The sequence below is a fragment of the Leptonotus elevatus genome, chromosome 4, assembly GCF_054856555.1.
Source record: "Leptonotus elevatus isolate MCC_2025b chromosome 4, RoL_Lele_1.0, whole genome shotgun sequence".
NCBI classification, from domain to species: Eukaryota; Metazoa; Chordata; class Actinopteri; order Syngnathiformes; family Syngnathidae; genus Leptonotus; species Leptonotus elevatus.
In genome coordinates this window covers 20,577,784-20,596,395 of record NC_141242.1, presented here as the reverse complement: position 1 = coordinate 20,596,395, position 18,612 = coordinate 20,577,784, and the positions used below count along the sequence as shown (strand labels likewise).

At 40.5% G+C, this 18,612-nt stretch overlaps 1 protein-coding gene across 3 annotated transcripts in view; it reads left to right on the top strand.

Moving 5' to 3' along the window:
* The window catches only part of itpr2 (inositol 1,4,5-trisphosphate receptor, type 2), a 68,210-nt gene that overhangs the window by 23,378 nt on the left and 26,220 nt on the right, over positions 1-18,612 (top strand). For all 3 annotated transcript variants that reach the window (XM_086073072.1, XM_086073071.1, XM_086073070.1), the window contains exons 22-37: positions 95-282; positions 373-499; positions 589-646; positions 785-950; positions 1,099-1,266; positions 2,325-2,411; positions 2,507-2,632; positions 2,726-2,848; positions 4,942-5,142; positions 5,497-5,748; positions 6,154-6,279; positions 6,366-6,494; positions 6,645-6,759; positions 6,864-7,045; positions 7,231-7,373; positions 8,937-9,045. In XM_086073072.1, the coding sequence (XP_085929198.1) occupies positions 95-282; positions 373-499; positions 589-646; positions 785-950; positions 1,099-1,266; positions 2,325-2,411; positions 2,507-2,632; positions 2,726-2,848; positions 4,942-5,142; positions 5,497-5,748; positions 6,154-6,279; positions 6,366-6,494; positions 6,645-6,759; positions 6,864-7,045; positions 7,231-7,373; positions 8,937-9,045 (2,300 nt within the window). The remainder of the gene's footprint in view (positions 1-94; positions 283-372; positions 500-588; positions 647-784; positions 951-1,098; positions 1,267-2,324; positions 2,412-2,506; positions 2,633-2,725; positions 2,849-4,941; positions 5,143-5,496; positions 5,749-6,153; positions 6,280-6,365; positions 6,495-6,644; positions 6,760-6,863; positions 7,046-7,230; positions 7,374-8,936; positions 9,046-18,612) is intronic.

Here is an 18,612-nt window from a genome sequence, read left to right as displayed (position 1 = left end):
ATTAAAAAAGAGGACATAAGTGTTTTTCACAGGACGCCATGTAAACAAATACTAGACAGATGTCCAAGTGTGTGAAGGTGGCTGTCTCCCCCAGGTAACAATGTCCTGCGTACCATCCACGGTGTCGGCGAAATGATGACCCAGATGGTGATGAGTCGAGGTGTGCCCCAAGGCCTGCCGGACACACCTCCTTCACTGCGCTACGGTAAAGGACACATGCTTCTGGACAACGGGGACGTCATGGTGATGGACACTAAGCTGAAGATCATAGAGATCCTGCAAGTATGTTGCTCTCAAGTCAATGGGCATAGAGCGATCTGGTTCAAACTCATCTGTTTGGTATTTTGGTGGTGTTCTCACTTGTCTTTGCAGTTCATCCTGAGTGTGAGGCTAGATTACAGGATCACATATTTGTTGTCCATCTATAAGAAAGAGTTTGGCGAGAAGAGCATATCTGAGAGCGTTACTTCTCAAGCTGACATGCTCCCGAGCTTTACACGTAAGATGTATTTTAAGATTTGTGTTTACTTATTAAGACTTCACTCTTCCGGTCTAAATGCTCCACTGTACACTTTGTTTTGTCTCCAGCTTCCGAGCCAGACATTGATGAGATTGCGTCTAAAGCAGAGAGCATGTTTGCTGGGAGGTAGGTCAAATTTGCGCTGACTCTTTGAGGTATAAATCACCCTCACACATTCATTAACCTTGATTAAATAATGCCCCTTGTGTGTAAACATAACTGTCAAAATGTGTTTCTGAGAATTCAAATTCCCGTTTATCTCAGCTCTGAATTAAGTGCAGTGGAGCTTGATAATGAAGGTGGCCGAACGTTTCTGAGGGTTCTGATCCATCTCATGATGCAAGAATATCCTCCATTGGTGTCTGGCTCACTGCAGCTCATCTTCGAACACTTCAGTCAGAGAGCTGAAGTGCTGCAGGCCTTCAAACAGGTACACACCAATCAGTTTTGCTGATTTGACAAAGGTTAGCATCAGTTAATTAGGAAATGTGGTTATCTTAAAGGATTTCATTGGTTACTGTGAAGTAATATTGCAGTTTGTGCTTTATTTATTTCCTCTGTGTCTGCCTATTATGCAGGTCCAGCTATTAGTTTCAGAGCAGGATGTGGAGAACTACAAGCAGATAAAAGCCGACTTGGACCAACTGCGACTAACTGTTGAGAAATCAGAACTGTGGGTGGAGAAGAACGGAGTCTATAACAGTGAAGACCTTGAAGTTAGACAGGCCAAAGAACAAAACATAGAGGTAAACAAAATGCTATCCACAACAAAGTTTAAATGTTTATATTGCTTTGACAGCAGTGTTTGCCAACCTATTGAGATAAGCCGCATATTTGACAAAAGAGACTCACATGGAGATGACAAAACAAAAATGTCAAACGTGAATGCACACATTAGTTGCCATCTAATGGAAAAATGGATTGATCGATGAACAAAGATACATTGTTTGTAGTAAATTAATCATTTTTGGACCAATTAGGTGGAATTGGATAATTTCCCATGGCACACATTCTTGACACAGTGGTTGGGAATCACCGATTTGACTCAGTATCACCCCGCGCATCATTTTTTATTTTTTATTTTTTCAGGCTGTCGTATGCAATATTTTGTATGCAGTATGCAGAAATGCTCTGTGTTCCGATTAGTATGTATTTTGTCAATGGGCAGCTGCCGTATATTCTGACTTTATGGATACATTGAAAATGTTTCAGATAGAAGTGAGCGATTGACATGTAAGTACCACCGCTTGTGATTGGCTAACAACTGACAAGGGTTGGACTCTTGGATATTTATTGATGATGTCATTGCATCTTCCTCAGTGTAAAAACAAACCAACAGGTGTCTGAGTAGGGCACGGGCAGCACCTTCAGTCCTGTGGCTGGCTAGCTAGCGTGGCTAACACCGTGTGCAGCAGCTCCTCTAAAAGTCCCTTATCACCCACTATGGTGTCGAACAAATTAAATTTCTGATAATAATCATTGTTTATATTTAGTCTCAAACACCGGAGAAAATACATGGTGCTATAGTCAGAGGTGTCGACCGGCGGGTAAATACATTTCAGACATCATGATGAATGAATCAAAATTGAAATAAAAACAAGTAAGCTGTGAATTTTTCACTTGAAACTATTCAAATAAATAATATAATAAAATATAAATGGCACATTTGTTTTGGCTCGAAAATCAAAATGGTCCTGACAAAATATCCAGAATGTTCCTGAGAGGCGATGATCGGTGTTGGCATCTCTGAGCATGTAATTAAAATTGCTTGTAATGACCGATTTTTTTTTTTGTGTCTTGACAGGAAACCGGGTTGAGCACAGTCCATGATGGGAATCATAAACCTCAAATAGACAGCAAAAAAGAAAACAACTACAACATTGTCAAAGAGGCACGTTACATGCTTGTCTCTTCACATTATTCTCATTGGATGTCAAGAATTCTGCCTGGTAGTTGTCAATAGTGTTCTTTGTGTGTCATATGTAGATCTTGCTACGGCTCAGTAAGCTGTGTTACCTTGGTAAAAAGATCCGTACACAGCAGCAGAGGCTACTGAAGAACATGGGGGCTCACACAGTCGTGCTGGACCTGCTTCAGATCCCTTTTGAAAAAGTGAGCATTAGCTGCAACTGCTGAGTGCCTTATCTTGTCTCAACCTGCCTGACTCTATCTCCCATCACCTCTCTTTTAATTCTTCCTTCCCAGAGTGATGAGAAGATGAATGAGATCATGACCCTGGCACATGCTTTTCTGCAGAACTTCTGCAGAGGGAACCATCAGAACCAATTTCTGCTACATAAACACCTCAATCTCTTCCTCACTCCAGGGGTGGGTATGATTGTGACTTTCTAAAATCTTATTTGGGAAAGCACTAGAGTTAAACTGAAAAAGACATTCGCTGCAAAATTTAAAGGTGGAGTACGCACTTATCCAGCTGCTAGCCAGATTTGAACGTAGCCTCACTTCACACCACCCCTCCACTCGGTCCCACACATCACTGAAAAAATCTGCCCCTCACGAATGTGCATGCAACGTTCATTTGTCTGTACAATTGTGCACTATATATACAAGCTCACGTTAGCCCAGGCTGCTACGTAGGTAGCATGTCTCATTCATGTTGGAAAGTTGCTGTTTTAGTTTTTGGAATGTACAATCAATTCAAAATAGAAAATAAGTCATCAATTTACCTGACAACGCGATGCGAATGCTAACTTTGAACGCTTCTTGTTAACCAGAGTTCAGTAATCCACTCAGTACTGTGTGCTGTAGCCAGGACCGGCAGACCGAGTGTGCGCGGTCATGGCGTGCACGGGAATATGATTGACATGTTATTTGGTCACACCCTTCTGTCTCTACAATCTCTGATTGGCCAGTTTTGTCACACTGTGACAATTCTAGAAATAATTCAAAGTGAAATTAGTCTATACTGGGGATGGGAGAATACCCATACAAGCATTATTTTAAGGTATTGGTATTCATGATGGTGGCCGTTTCATGATCAGGAATTAGATTAAAGAATAGAAGAATAGAAAATTGTTATTAGTTCCACACAATTTTAAGAAGAAAAAAATATATAGGTCTTTACAGGGGGTTTCCTGGCTCAAATTTAGGGAGAGGTGGTATCATCCTGACTATGATGGGGGACTACTGATACCAGGTATTGGTATCTGTAGTCAATTATATGAATACAAAGTTGCCATTAACTTCATGCAATTTTAAGGAAAAATAATATATAGGGATTTATAGGTCTTTCTTCTAAAATCATCTGTCATTTATGGGTGGGGAATTTTATTTACTTGTGGTATCGGTATTTGGTATCAGTAGCGGTGACTACTCAAGATTTGCGTATCGGTCGAAAAAAGTGGTATCGGACATCCCTAATCTTGACCATGCGCTAACATGTATTCTGTAAATTCAAGTGACTCGCTTTCATTTTTTACAGGCAACTTATAATAATTCCATGTTTCAATAATAAGAATAATAATTCCAATTAGTGTTGTTCCGATACCGTATTTTGGACCCCGATACCGAGTTTTGCAGTATCAACCGATGCCGATACTGTACCGATACCTAGGTTGTTGTTTTTTCCAACATGAAAAAGCTGCCCTACCATTGGTTCAGAGCATTCAAGGGCCAATAGGATATCTTGGCTTGGCATGCAGTGAACACGTCACACATCAGTGAATGTTTTGCTCAAGCAAGACACAAGATGATGCATCCAAAGTCCTACATCAGCGTCGGGAATAATGGTATCGGCATGTTACTTGTTAGTACTTGCCGATGCCGATACCATTGTTTTTATGCAGTATCGGGGCCTCTACCTATACCGGTATCGGAACAACACTAGTTCCAATAAGAATATAACTATTATCATGTTAAAGCATTCATTCATTAGCAGTTACCCAGGCTGGAGGTCTTGAGCAAAAAAGGTGGAGGTGGCCACCTCTGAATTTTGTACACAGGAAAAACTGTTATCTGTCACAGTTTTTTGGAGGGAATTTTATGTAGTACTGGTATCGGTGACAAAAGAGTTGAGTATTTGTACTGTTATCGGTCTGAAAAAAGTGGTATCACTCATCCTTAGTGTGTACTCATTAAGTCTCATATACATGCTCGTACAATGTTTCCGATGCTATATTTTTGTGGAGATACCTAAACGTAAACACTGATATCAACACTAAACTGGACTGTAAATAATGCTCTGCAAAATGGATTATGTGTGGCTGGAGAGACCACCATTCCCACCATTCCCACCATTCTAATGTAAGTACTTGTGTGTGTGTGCTCGTTTTAAGGAAGAAAATAAAAAGTGGTATCTGGGACCTTATTAGTGTCCTGTAATATTTTTGTTAAATGTCTTAACGTGAAGCCTCCTTCTTTTCTTCCTAAGACTGAATTCCAACTCTTTTGTTTCTCAACAGTTACTAGAAGCTGAAACAATGCGCCACATCTTTATGAATTACTACCAGCTGTGCAATGAAATCAGCGACCGCGTTGTTCATCACTTTGTCCACTGCATTGAAACGCATGGGCGTCATGTTCTGTACTTGAAGTTCCTGCAAACCATTGTGAAAGCTGAAGGGAAGTATGTAAAGAAATGTCAGGACAAGGTTATGACTGAGGTGAGGGATCTGTCCATGAATTGTTTGTTTACTGTATTATTTTTAGCAGAGCCAGTCATCATAAACCTTGTAAATAAAATTACATGGTGTACTGTTGACAATATTGAGCAAGACAATTGTTTATATATTCTTGTTTGGTGACTTTGGTTTTTGTCTTAAATATTTAAATATGTACGCTTCCTGAACAGATGTTGAATGAGTAAAACGTAATAATTAACCAAACATCAAAACAAGCTATTTGTTACTGCAAATGTTTAAATCCGAAATGTCCTGAAATAACTTGGAGCTTTATATCCTTAAGTTTGTGATGGTAAAAGAAAATGTAAAAAAGGATCTTTCTTGTTTTCCTTACAGCTTGTGAACGGTGGCGAGGATGTCCTGGTTTTCTACAACGACCGCTCCTCATTTCCGGTCTTACTCCAGATGATGGGCTCTGAGCGTGAGCGCACTGATGAAGATGGAGCGCTGGCTTACCACAACACGCTTGTGGAGCTGCTTGCTGCCTGCACCGAGGGCAAGAACGTCTACACGGAGCTGAAATGTAACTCTCTGCTTCCACTGGATGACATTGTCAAAGTTGTCACGGATGTCAACTGCGTCCCAGAGGTAAAGGCTCCAATGGAACCTGTTGTCCATCTGCCTCATTCGTATGTATTATTTTGATGTTCAACTCTTGTGTATTGTTATCACATAATTTGAAATGTCAACATGCGCCACAGTTGAAAAGGTCGTATTCAAATCTCGGGTCTGGCCTTCCTATGTGAACTTATCTTGTGCTCCGGGTTCCTCTTTCCACAAACAAGTGTGATATGAATCTAAGCCAATGGGTGTGGATGTGAATAGTTGTTTGTCCCTGCGATTGAGTAACCACCAGCTCAGGATGTAATCCTACCTCTCGCTTCAAGTCAGCTGGAATAGACTCCTGCTCACATGTGACCTGAATGAGGACGATCACTATAGAAAATTGGCAGATGGAACTTTTTAAGCTTTTCTTTTCTTTTTCCCTAACAGGTGAAAACTGCATATGTGAACTTTGTCAATCACTGTTATGTAGACACAGAGGTTGAAATGAAAGAGATCTATACCTCCAATCATATCTGGAAGCTGTTTGACATTATCCTGGTTGACATGTCCAGAGTAAGGCTCAAATTTCAAGTCACAATTCCCATATAGCATCTTCAGAGAAGCTATTGGCTCGATAATACTCTCTTTTGCTTTTCCAGGTGTGTAACACGACCACAGACCGGAACCATGCCGATTTGGCCCTCGAGAAGTATGTGACAGAAACAGTGATGGCCATTGTCACAGGTTTTTTTAGTTCACCATTTTCTGTGAACCACTCCAATCTTCAGGTATACTTACAAGTAAACCTACACGAGTATCATTACATAGTTAAAAAAATTGTAGGCACTGCATTGTTTTTTTATTTGAAATAGTTTTATAAGGTTTGTTGGTAGACATTTGTACCCCAAGGGGCTTTTGCGTCTTCCCCTTTGCCACAGACAAACCAATCCATCTTTATCAAGCTGCTCCAGTCAGCTTTCAGGCTGTACAGCTGCACATGGGTCACTCAGAAGGCAAATATTGAGAACTGCATCAGGACGTTAGCTGATGTTGGTAAGTAACGTGCAATTTCAACATCAGTTTGACTCATTTGGCTAGAATGCTGAAAACAATTCCACCAATTGGCAATGCTTTTTTCTTTTCTTTTCTTTTTTCAGCCAAGGCACGGGCAATAGCAATCCCAGTTGACCTGGATAGTCAGGTCAACACGCTGTCTCTCAAGGTTCACAGCAATATGGTTCAGCGGGCAGCAAAGGACTGGAGGAGCACTGCTCGCACGCGGCCCCGCAAGGAGAACCTGGGCGGCCCTGACTACAAGACTATCATTGAAAAGTTGCAGGTATTTAGTTGATCTACTATCTAAAGTAAGAAATCGCTATCATCAGGATGTAAAATGTGAAAACCTTGACAGACAATGTATCCATCACATTGCTTTGCTTTCAAATGAAAACTTTATCTCCTTTATTTCTTCCTTCATTTATTTCCTCAGAATTAATTGACGAATGTGCCTGTGTGTGCGCGCAGGGTGTTGTGTCCCATCTGGAGGAGCAGTTCAGTCCGATGGTTCAGGCCGAGTTTTCGGTGCTGGTGGACGTCCTCCACAGTCCTGAGCTGCTGTTTCCAGAGGCGGCTCGCCTGCGTTGCGAGAGTGGAGCTTTCATGTCAAAGTAAGTCACTATCGCAACAGGTTTAGGAGTGAAGGAAAACACAAACTCTGTTTTTAATATAAGATCACTTAATAATAAACCCTTTCTTGATGATGACTTGATTTTAGATTATAATCATAACATTGCTGATGTTTTGAAGCACCCCCTCCCCGCTTCTAATATATATATTTTTTTTTTAAAGCCTTGATTGGTGTGTTAACAACTTTTGAACATCACTGTATTATTTTTAGTAATCCCATTCTCATGCGCGTTTACAGACTTTCCAAGCAGTTTTAAATTTGTATCACACATTTGTCACCAACCCTCTTTATTATCCATAACAAATATAGCCAAGGCTGTTTTAGGTGATTTTAACATACGCATCAACAGTCCCATCAGTTGCAGCTGAGCATTCTCTGCCCATATCAAAGTTCACCCTTTGGACCTTGACATCCCCTTAGGACTGTTGACACAAATCACATTTATTAAAATTTTGCAATCTCAGATCACTTTTGCAATATTTTCATAATTAATTATATATATATATATATATATATATATATATATATATATATAAAATAATAATAATAATAATAAAAAAGTCCATTCCGGAACACACAGTGAGAAAGCGCCACTAAGATTAAATTGTCTGCTAATTTTCTTAACCTTTAATCAGAAACACCCACAGACATTTTAGCTTTCTCTTGCAATTTTATTGTAGATGGTTCTAACAGAAAAATTAAATAGGCACTCTGCACTAGACACTAAAGACTGGGGATGAGCGAGTACGATGCCAGGTGTCTGTATCAGGACGACAGCAGGCCTTATTTCAAGTTATCGGTACTGGCGCCAGCGATCAATACCAGTATCAGCCTCCCTCTTGTGTCCGTTTCAGGAACTAGAAATTAGAAGAATAGAATATTGCCATTAATTTAATGCAATTTTAAGGAAAAATCTTTATTTGAAATTATGTCGTTTTGGGGGGGGGGGGTGTATTTGTATCAAAAGTACGGACAGTATCGGTACTTGGAGTACTTGTTCTGGCATTGAATAAAAGTGGTACTGAACATGCCTACTAAAGAAGGGTTGCTAGACACATTGCAATATGTTAATTGTTGGAATTGTCAGAATACAAGACTAGGAGAGAATGTAAAACAAACCTTGTCATCTTCTTGTTGTATAAATGCCATCAGGACAGAACACGCTCAATGCCAGTCTTCTATTGTCACCTTTTGTCTGTTGTGTTGCATTCCTTTTCTTTTCACAACTCCTGATGGGTTGCTATAAGATGTCACACGATTCACGAATCTGATGTGAATGCCATTAGGGTTTATTGTTTCAAACTGTTCAATTGTGACTGAACTGTATTATTTGATGAAAAAATCCTAGCTCTTGATACTTTCACACTTACAATCTAAACTTTATAACAAATACTAATTGTTACATACATTCTCATTCTTACATTTCATACATAAATCGTTTGATCAATTATGAAATTTGTTGTACTGTTTGCCAATGCCATCTGATGTCCGGACAAAATAAAACTCATAAAGAAGCCGATACAATATTTCATCACACTGACAGGCTTATCAAACACACCAAGAAGCTTATGGACAAAGAGGAAAAGCTTTGCATCAAGATCCTGAAGACACTCAGAGAGATGCTGGACAAAAAGGACTGGTTTCAGGAGTCTGTAAGTAGTCCGCCCACCTTATTCGGCTGACATACACACACACAAAGCCCTTGTAATGAGGTGAAAATTTCTCAAGGTTTGTTGTCCGCCTAGCCTTGTTTCAAAATGTCAGTAGTGCTGTGCCGCTACTGGCAACCCTCATTCTCTCCCATGTCTGTGAGCCAAGAATCGCCCTCATCTGTATGCAGTAGGCCTTTCCGAGTTACATAAGGACAGGAGGCACTTGAGGACACAGACTGAGAGGGAGAGTAGAGGGAGCAAGCAAGGGGAGCTGGTAAAGGATGAGGCGTGAGGTTTGAAAAAAGCTAATCAATACTGCAGCGGGTGTGCGGAGGACGCTGCTTCTTCAACCGGAGTTTGGGGAAAGAATCACAGCAGGTGATTGCGGGAAGTGACCGCATATGAGGGTTTTTGGTCCCTACGGGCCGGAATGTAAAAGCATGCAAAATAGTCTATTGAGAGGATTGCTTCGAAGTGTAAGGAGGGGTGCGATGATCCTCTTCTCAGGAAATGCACATTTATCTTATTTTATACACAAACTTGCAACTCTTTCATTGATATTGGTGATCATTATTTTAACAACTGTTGTTATATCACTATTAACACTTTTTGTATTGTATGCCACCATTGTGAGAATTGACAAAAGCCTGGTTTACATGGATCCTTTTATTCAAGTCAAGCTTATTGAGAGAATCACAAAAGAGTCTCAAAGGGCTTCACATGCACACAGTTGACAAACAATGACGACATCCCCTGATCTAATCACAAGAATTAGAATGAGAATGAAACCCCATAAAATAAAACGTTTTTTATAGAGCGCTTTTATTGACACCATATGGTGCCCAAAGCGCTTTACAATTGAAGCCTCACATTCACCAATTCACAGACATACCAGTGGTCGGTGCCCTGCAAGGCACTGCCAGGTCCACTGGGAGCAAATCAGGGTTCAGTGTCTTGCTCAAGGACACTTCGACAGTCGCCGGGGGTGAGGATCGAACCCACAACCTCACGGATGGTAGACGACCACTCTACCACTGAGCCATGCCACTCCCAGAGTCAAAATTCTCCAAATAAACACCTCATTTGCGATAAACAGGCCAAATTTGAATGGACTTTCATTCAGATTTAAAGGGTGGTAAACAATGCAGTGTTTCCCCAGCATTGTATTATTTGTATTATCAAATGTATTTTTTTATTTTTATTTAGTTAGATAGGTAAGATTTCAAGGACTCTTTGGAATAGTCTGTTTTGCTCTTAGCCCTATCCTATTTGTAATTAGCATTATTCTGCTGGGGATCCATGACCTGCTGCTTGAGATGAAGCTTTCTCACACTGGGCAGTAAAGTTCACTCAGAATGCCTTGGTCGTCTTGAGACTTGATTGCACCCTGTAGAGATTCAAGATAATATACTTGTGGTGGGGATGAACTGTAAAATGCTCATGAATCAGATTGAATTTCCTTTACCCTGGATGTATTTACATTTTATGATACTCTCAATCTCATTATCGAATCGTGTCCCATTAGTACAGAATGAGAGTCTCTTTTTGAACTGTGGAACAGGGCATTCAAAAAGCCAGACAGTGCGCAGAGGTAGGATAAATATCGGCTTGTATAGGTGTGTGTGCTCAAGCATGTCTCTGTGGCCTCTGTCATATCCTTGTAGCCCTGAGCGTGGAGCTGCAGCCTCACCGCACAGAGGGAGGGAGGCGAGGCAGGGAGGGGGCGAAAGAAGTTGATGGAAATAATGAGAGAGAGACAGACAAGAACAGACAAGGAGAGGGAGACGGAGTGACAGCATTAGCATTGGAGGCTGGTGGCTCCCCAGGGGTGCAGAGAGTTGGTGGAGGGAGAGAGAGAGAGCACAAGATGGGTGGGGGCAGCCATGTGAGGATCCATGTGAGCGGAAGAGGGGGAAAAAAAAAGTGTGCGGTGGCTGCAGAGTGAGGGATTGGAGAGAAGCGGCGTCTGCTCAGTCCATGAGGAGAGAGGGCAGGGGGTTGTACTTACGTAATAGCCTGCAGTAGCTGAGCCAACGTCACGTGGATCATCACGTTCTCACTCACCCCCCCAATCCCCCTCCCTCCTCCGTCTCTCTCCTCTGTCTGCTCGCTAACGCTCTCTTCCTCCTTTAGTCTCCCCTCGTGGCTTTGTCTGAGTCCACCACTTTCTGGATGTACACCTGGGTTAGCTTCTCGCGCTGCTCACTGAGCGGTCAACAGCATAACTGGAGAGAGACACGGGCAACTTTCTGAATAGTAATTTTCTAATGTTTAATGAAATATTCTCCGACTGTATCCTATATCACTCAAAAGATCCTTTCACTCTCGCAGCCTTTGGTCATCTTTAATCAAAGTCGTGTTACACTGTTTTCGTCCTTAGTGTGACATTTTAGGTGAGCTCTGTGAACGCTGTAATTGAACTTTGTGCTGATCGGTTGCAAACAAACTCTTGCGTGGTTTGCTTGTGGTGGGACAGCGAGTCGACAACAATCCAATCCAGCTTTGGCCCTAAGTAGCATTGCGAAACATGTCTAACATTTAGCATGTATGAGATTAGCATGTACGTTTAATGTATTTTCCAAGCTTTATTGTATTTAAATAGGAAAAAAACTGATTGCACTCACAACTTATTCTGGTGTACAAATGGCAACAGGTGGATACACAAGGTTTATTGTAGTGTACCTTCTGCCAAGATAATTGAAGGGTATTTACTTATTCTACCTATGACTAAATACCGCTGGCATAAATAGATGGAAAAAAGGCTATGTGTAATACGTATTTAATTCTTTACTGACAAATTACAAATTGCAGTGTTAAAGTTGGTCGCATTTTGTCTTATTTAGCTTAGCAGACAAGACCCAGCCAAAGCTAATCTTTGTCCCCATTGTATGGTAACCAACCGGGACACTTATATAAACAATCTTCACATCAACTGATGTCATAAAACTGCAATCAGTCGTCAACAAGATGTATGTCAACATCTTGACTTATGTCAACTTCAACCGCTGTAAATATTAGAACAGTCAGCCTGATATGTTGAATTTTAAGAGCATAAAGTCTTCCTAGGTGCTCACTACAGCTTACTGACAAAAATGCTTACTATTCGTAAAGTCCAAAATATTGCAACAGCTCTTCGAATAATTTCAGAGGTTGACCAGTAATATAGTTTTGTGTCTTCTACCCACATAAAAACCATACCTGATGTTCTTATGGAACTTGGCACCTGACGACTCTTCTCAGGTGGTTTGTCGGAATAAAAGCACATTAGCACAAAGTTTGTGTTGTGCCGAGCTCTTTGTCCACAAAATGAGAAGGAGCACAGGTACAACGTTGGTGGGCTTTTCAAACTACGACTAATTCTGCTGTGTTCCTTAATCCCGGGTATAGACACTGGATAACTGTTGCGTAGCAATTGTCACATTATTTTCTCCTCCTCGTTCAAAACACCGCAACAAGTTCCCAAGGCATGCAAGATATTTTTCGATAGAATGGGTGCTTACGATCATTTAGAAAAGGAGAAAATGAAAATGTTCAAATAAAGAGCTCACTGACACAAAGCCCGCTGTAAAAAATAGCATAATTCTTACTGGAAGTGTCTTACATGAAGTCACACATATAATCGTTTCTCCATGAGAGCCCACAGGAATAAGATGGATATAGGGCACTTGAGCGCTGCTAGCACTGCTAGCCGCTAATGCTGGCAACATATGCTGTATAATACAATTAAGTTTTTTTTTTGTTTTGTTTTTTGCGGCCTTAATTGGCAATTGAACGTGATTTCAAGACGACAGTGTGTTGTTGCTATCGGCAACAACCGTTTTGTGGCGCCCCAAGCTGATCAAGAGACGAGTCAAGTCAGTCGTTCTGTCGCAACATGCTGCTGGGAACTAGCCTGGAAATTCAGATTCACTCGCGGCTTAAAAATAATTGAAAAGCACTGCCTTAAAGTGCAATTTGCTGGTGTACTGTATTCATAGTAGATCGACCAAACAATGTCATACGATGTAAATGCATCCATACATTTATTTATTTTTCCCGCTCACCGTCTTATACTCATCTTTCTTTTTTTCTTTCACACTTATCCCCGTCAGGCTCTGTCAGTCACGCTCTGTCAGTCACACTCTGTCCTTTTTTTCCCTCACTTGCCAAATTTAACTCCACCTGCCCAGCCCAAGGCAAAGCAGATTTACAGATTACCACCCTCTCAATGCTAAGCGCATCGCATGCACCCATGTATATGGTAAGCCTCTCTTAGACTCATACACAGTCCGAGGCATGCGGTGCCAAGCTAGCTGTCCTTATATGTCAACTCATCCATGAGATCATGGACATCTCACATGCGTTCACCTTTTATTTGAATTCAAGCTGGCTAGCTGTCTGCTGTGACCAGCCAGAAAGTTGACGTCAGTTCGTTTAAACTCTATGACCCTAAATAAGAAATGCAATGAGAGGCTAAATATGCTAATAGTGAAAGCCCTATATGAAAGTCTTAATGGCAGGAAAAAGGGTGTCTTTGATTCGTCAGTCAGGTGTCTTTGATTCGTCAGTCAGGTGTCTGTTAGCGCATGTTATGTTCTGGTTTCCCCAGTGACAAGAGATCGGCACGTGTTGTTTGTCTGCTCTGGCCGTGACTGGGCACAGGAAGTGTGCATGTGTCAGTGTGCATGCATGATGTGCTTGTGTGTGCAAAAGTCACTCTATTCAACACACACACAAAAACACTGTTTTTCACATATAAACTGCACAGCTTTATGAGACTTACATAATACAAAAGAAAATAAAAGCTTTAATCCATTAATTTACTCCAAGCTCATATGAAGCGTTCAATAGCATTTTGTTAAAAAATAAAAACAGAAATAAAAAAATTATTTTTTTTAGTTTTTAACACTAATAATAATAATAATAATAATAATAATAATAAAAACAAATGAAATTATCCAACTTCTACCCAGTGACTTGAAGTGTGCGCAGGGTTTGAGTGGCCATCGGGAGTTTTCCCAGGCTTGGTGTGCCCCAGGGCTCTGTCCTGGGTCCCTGCTTTTCATCATGTACTTCATCACCATGTTCCATAAAATGTTATATCCTCTTTTATTGCTTCGTGGATGACACCCAGCTGTACTGCTCCTGCAAGCCTAACATTTCACTTCCTCCGGCCTTCTTCACATCCTGCATATCAGAAGTTAATGCCCATTTCACCTCTAATTTCATGCAATTAAATGCTGACAAAACAGAGGTTCTCCTTGTTGGCACAAAATCTACGTTGTCCAAAGCGTCTCCATCTCTGTTGATGATGATTATTATTATTATTATATTTATTTATTGTTTTATTGTTGTTGTGAAATATTTAAGTTAATAGTAAGAATAATACAGATGGTCAGTTTTAAAATGGCAGAGGCAGGGGCAATGTCTATTGGATGGGAACCAACCAACATGTCCCTAAAATGGGTGCCGTATTAAAATAAATATAAATATATATATATATATATATATAGTTATATCTCTGGTGTCAGTGCCTAATACTGTATTTCCCAACTTCTTGAAAGAGTAGAGACAGAATATCCTTTATCCAAAATTGAGTGAGAGTGTGGCAAAGAATTCCTTCCAGCAGGTTACGACAGCCCTCCAAGTTTGCTCGCTTATGGTAGTCATCAATTATGATGGGTACATTTCAAATTACAGTATAAACATTTATTAGAGTTTGTTGCGGCGGTACGTAGCCATGTGATTGTGCATGCCGATGCGTGATCCGCAGGCCTTGTCAATGAGGGACAGAGGTAGGCAGTAACTAATGTGCACAGGATGGCTCTATCCTCCTCTCTCTGTGGCCTGCTCCTGAATGTTGGAAAATTATTTGGTGGCAGGTGGAACTCTAGATGTGGTGATCAGCAGCCAGGGATTCAAGTGTTGTGGGCGTAAATTTGCACTACTTCAGAAGGGTCATGAAGTAATTCTTTAGTGCTTCACTTGCCGAAGACTGTATTGTATGTAAAACACCGGCTGCAGAACATTATGAAGAATGGCTGTATATAGCTTGGAATATGGCTCAATCATTATTAACTCAGTCACTCCCAGCCATTTTGCCACTGAAGCAACTCCCTTTGCTCCCAGTTGTTTTACTGGATTTTGACTGATTTTGCAAGGCCCATAGAATGTTGTGTTGTATTGCTATAAAAACATACTAAAATAAAGATTAGAGTGTCGTCTTTCATCAGTTTCCATTTTGCAGCAACTAGCCTTAGAAAATAGCTAAGTTTCATTATTATTCACAAATCTGTTTAGAATTCCGGGGAAATCGGCTTGTTTTTAACATGGCCCTGGTTGATCTCATATACTCTTCTGCCACCTGCTGGCCGTTTTTGTAATTACTACCATTGCTTTACCCGTTCTCTGCAGTTCAGAGGCTGCATCAAAGCCTTCTGTATGCACTAGCATAAATAAACACAAACTTATAAATACGTCTTTGGGACACTTAAAACATTTAAAATAGAACCTATTAATATGTTTTGGGAGCAAATGAGTTGATGAATCTACCAGAGTTGAAGATGGAACATTAAGGAAGAAAAGATCACAACAGACACCTGAATGTTTCAATTAGTTGAGATTTCACTTCAAGAGTGGGAACAGACTACATTCATTGAAAAATTAATGAACAGAAAACACAATTTTGGTGAGTTTAAGAGGAGCTAAAATACTCTCCTGGGATTGGGAAAATCTGCAGATAAACTGCATCATTGTTTCAATTGAAGCAGTTAAAGCCAGGAAAGAAAAAGTTGCAGCATATAGTTCAAACTTGAAAGTAAACGGATGAGTTTGTTGAATTGTGGCATGCGTTTACCTCCTTTCAGTCCACTTACATTTTCAGCATAATATGGAGCACAAATGCAAATAGGATAGAATTCATGACCTCCATCCATTCATTTTCTTCCACTTTATTGCCTTGCAATAGATAACAAGCTATAACCGTGTGATGTCTGCTGAGATAGCGTCATTAGTGTGGCTCTGTTTTCGAAGCTTTTGGTAGGTGGTGCTATTAAGCCGGAAGTAATAATGAGCATGCATGTACCTGCGTTTTTTTGTGGCAGCACATTTTATTCCTGCATTTATTGCATGCTGTGTGACATCATCCTATGTGTCCTCTTACATAATTGTGTGGCGTCATTCTAGCCTTTGTGTGCCTCTGTCATCTCACCCATGACATAGATCATCACAGCTTGAAATGAAATGTTTAGTATTATTTGTGCACTCGGATATATCGGAATACTAAAATCATCTAGGAATACATTACATTGTGACCATATCTCAAAATGATCGGGAAAACAAACACTAATCTGCCATAAAATTTTATTGTATCAGTTCATCATGTGAAACAAACGAGCCGTGCTTGGTCACAAACATTTTTTTTTTAACATGTCAGTCGTTCTAATTTAACTCATTCACTGCCATTGACGTCTATTCATTTTAACTATTTCTATTAGTAAAACATTTTCCCCCACTTTTGTTAACAAGAGTATGAAAACCTAGAATTTTTTTAATTGCACATTTAGAACAATATAAAAAAATGATTAATCATGAGTTAACTAATGAAGTCATGTGATTAATTACAATTAAAAATGTTAATCACCTGACGCTCCTAATTTTTTATAATGTTTTCTTTTTTTTTTAATCGTGAGTTAACTAGTAAAGTCATGCAATTAATTACGATTAAAACATTTATCACTTGACGCATCTATTTAACTCTTTGACTGCCAGACGTTTTCAGAAAAGGGATGCCGCCAGTGCCAGCCGATTTAAGCATTTTGACTGATTTTCAAGGTCCACAGAAAATGTTCTGTTTGGACTATGGAAACACACGTACTACCAAATGAAAGATTGGACTTTCATCTTTCATCAGAAAAAAAGAGTTTGTTTCTACCTTATTCCGTTCTTTAGTAATCAACAATAGAAAATGGTTAGTTTGACCCAATTTAGCCTGTGTTGGACCAAAATACGGAGAAATCAAGCTTTTAGTGAAACGATATTATTTCATGCATTCTAGTGAATTTGACACTTCTTTTTGTCCATGAATGATGCCACAAACACCTAAATAGTGCTTTACTTCTATAAAACACTACCACCAAGAATGAAAAAGTGTTTTTTGATAGCAAAATACGTTTATTTACATTCAACAGTGTAACAATTTGACAACAATTTGGCAAACTATTTACAAATGTGTGCAACTGTGGTGCTATTTACAAATATGTGGATGTTTCAACGACAGTTTTTCTTTTTGTAACACTCTCCTGCGTGCAAAGAGACGCAACAGCATTTGCACAACAGATTGCCTCTTCGCGTGCGCCACTTTCTTGCCGGCCGTTTTTTTCCGGGGAATAGCAAGTATATACTGCAGTGTGTCATCAAGTCTAATATCAGGATCATGCTACGGTTACGTTACGGTTTCGTTACGTCTCGCTTCCCCGTGTCCTTCAGTTGCTATACCGGGTGGTAGGAGATGTTCTGATCCATTTTATCCACTCCATTCATGGTGGCATCGTAGTCCAGAAACAGTGTCTTCTCCGTGATCAGACTGTACCCGCTCCTCCGATGAATATGCATTGGACTCGGGGTACTCTTCATTGTCCGATCGAATGTCCGCTTGTGCAGCTCCGCGTTTTCCGGCCTTAGCAGCGCTAGCCGCGCTAAGCCGGTGAGGCTTACTACGTGTTCATAACAGTCACGCCAAAGCTTCCAACTTTGGCGTAGAGCTCGGAGTCCTCCTCATCATCATCATCAATCTGCATTGGTCGATGCCAACTCTCCATCGCCCGATCGAATGTCCGATTGTGTAGAAGTACCCGGCCGGCTATTGTGCGCGTTTTCCGGCCTTAGCAGCGCTAGCCGCGCTAGCCGCGCTAGCCGCGCTTACCGATGAGGCTTACTACGTGTTCATAACAGTCACGCCAAAGCTTCCAACTTTGGCGTAGAGCTCGTTGTCATCATCATCGTTGACATCAATGCGCTTTTTAGTATTGATTGATGCTTTCCGTCTTTGAAAAAAATGCTCAAGCTGAGCTGCTTGTAACCGGTTGCTTGGTCAAGCCATTGTGGCTTGGATCAGCCATTGTCTCCTCAACACTCTAGCTCCGCCTCACGTCTTCTACTGACGCCCACGGTGGGCGGCCCATCCAACCTTGTGCAAAGAGAGTCATCGCTGCCCTCTAGGGGCCAAAACGAGTCTTTGACTAATCAGATCTGCCTGATACTTTCAGCACAGCTGCCCAAGGCTTTCCTGCACCCGTTTTTGAAAAAAAAAAAAAAAAACATAGGGGACGTCTTTTAACGTCCTCGGCGCCCTTCCCTAGGTTTATGCTAAACGTTTTATAACGTTTATGGCAGTCAAAGAGTTAAAAAAAAGAATTTTGTCATTAAAACATTTTTTTTTTTTTTAAAGAAAAGATTATTAAAAATTAGGGGCGTTAGGCGATTAAAATTTGTCATCGTAATTAATCGCATAACTTCTCTAGTTATTTCACGATTTTATATCTGTTCTAAATATACAATAAAAAAAATTCTAAGTTTTCATACACTTCT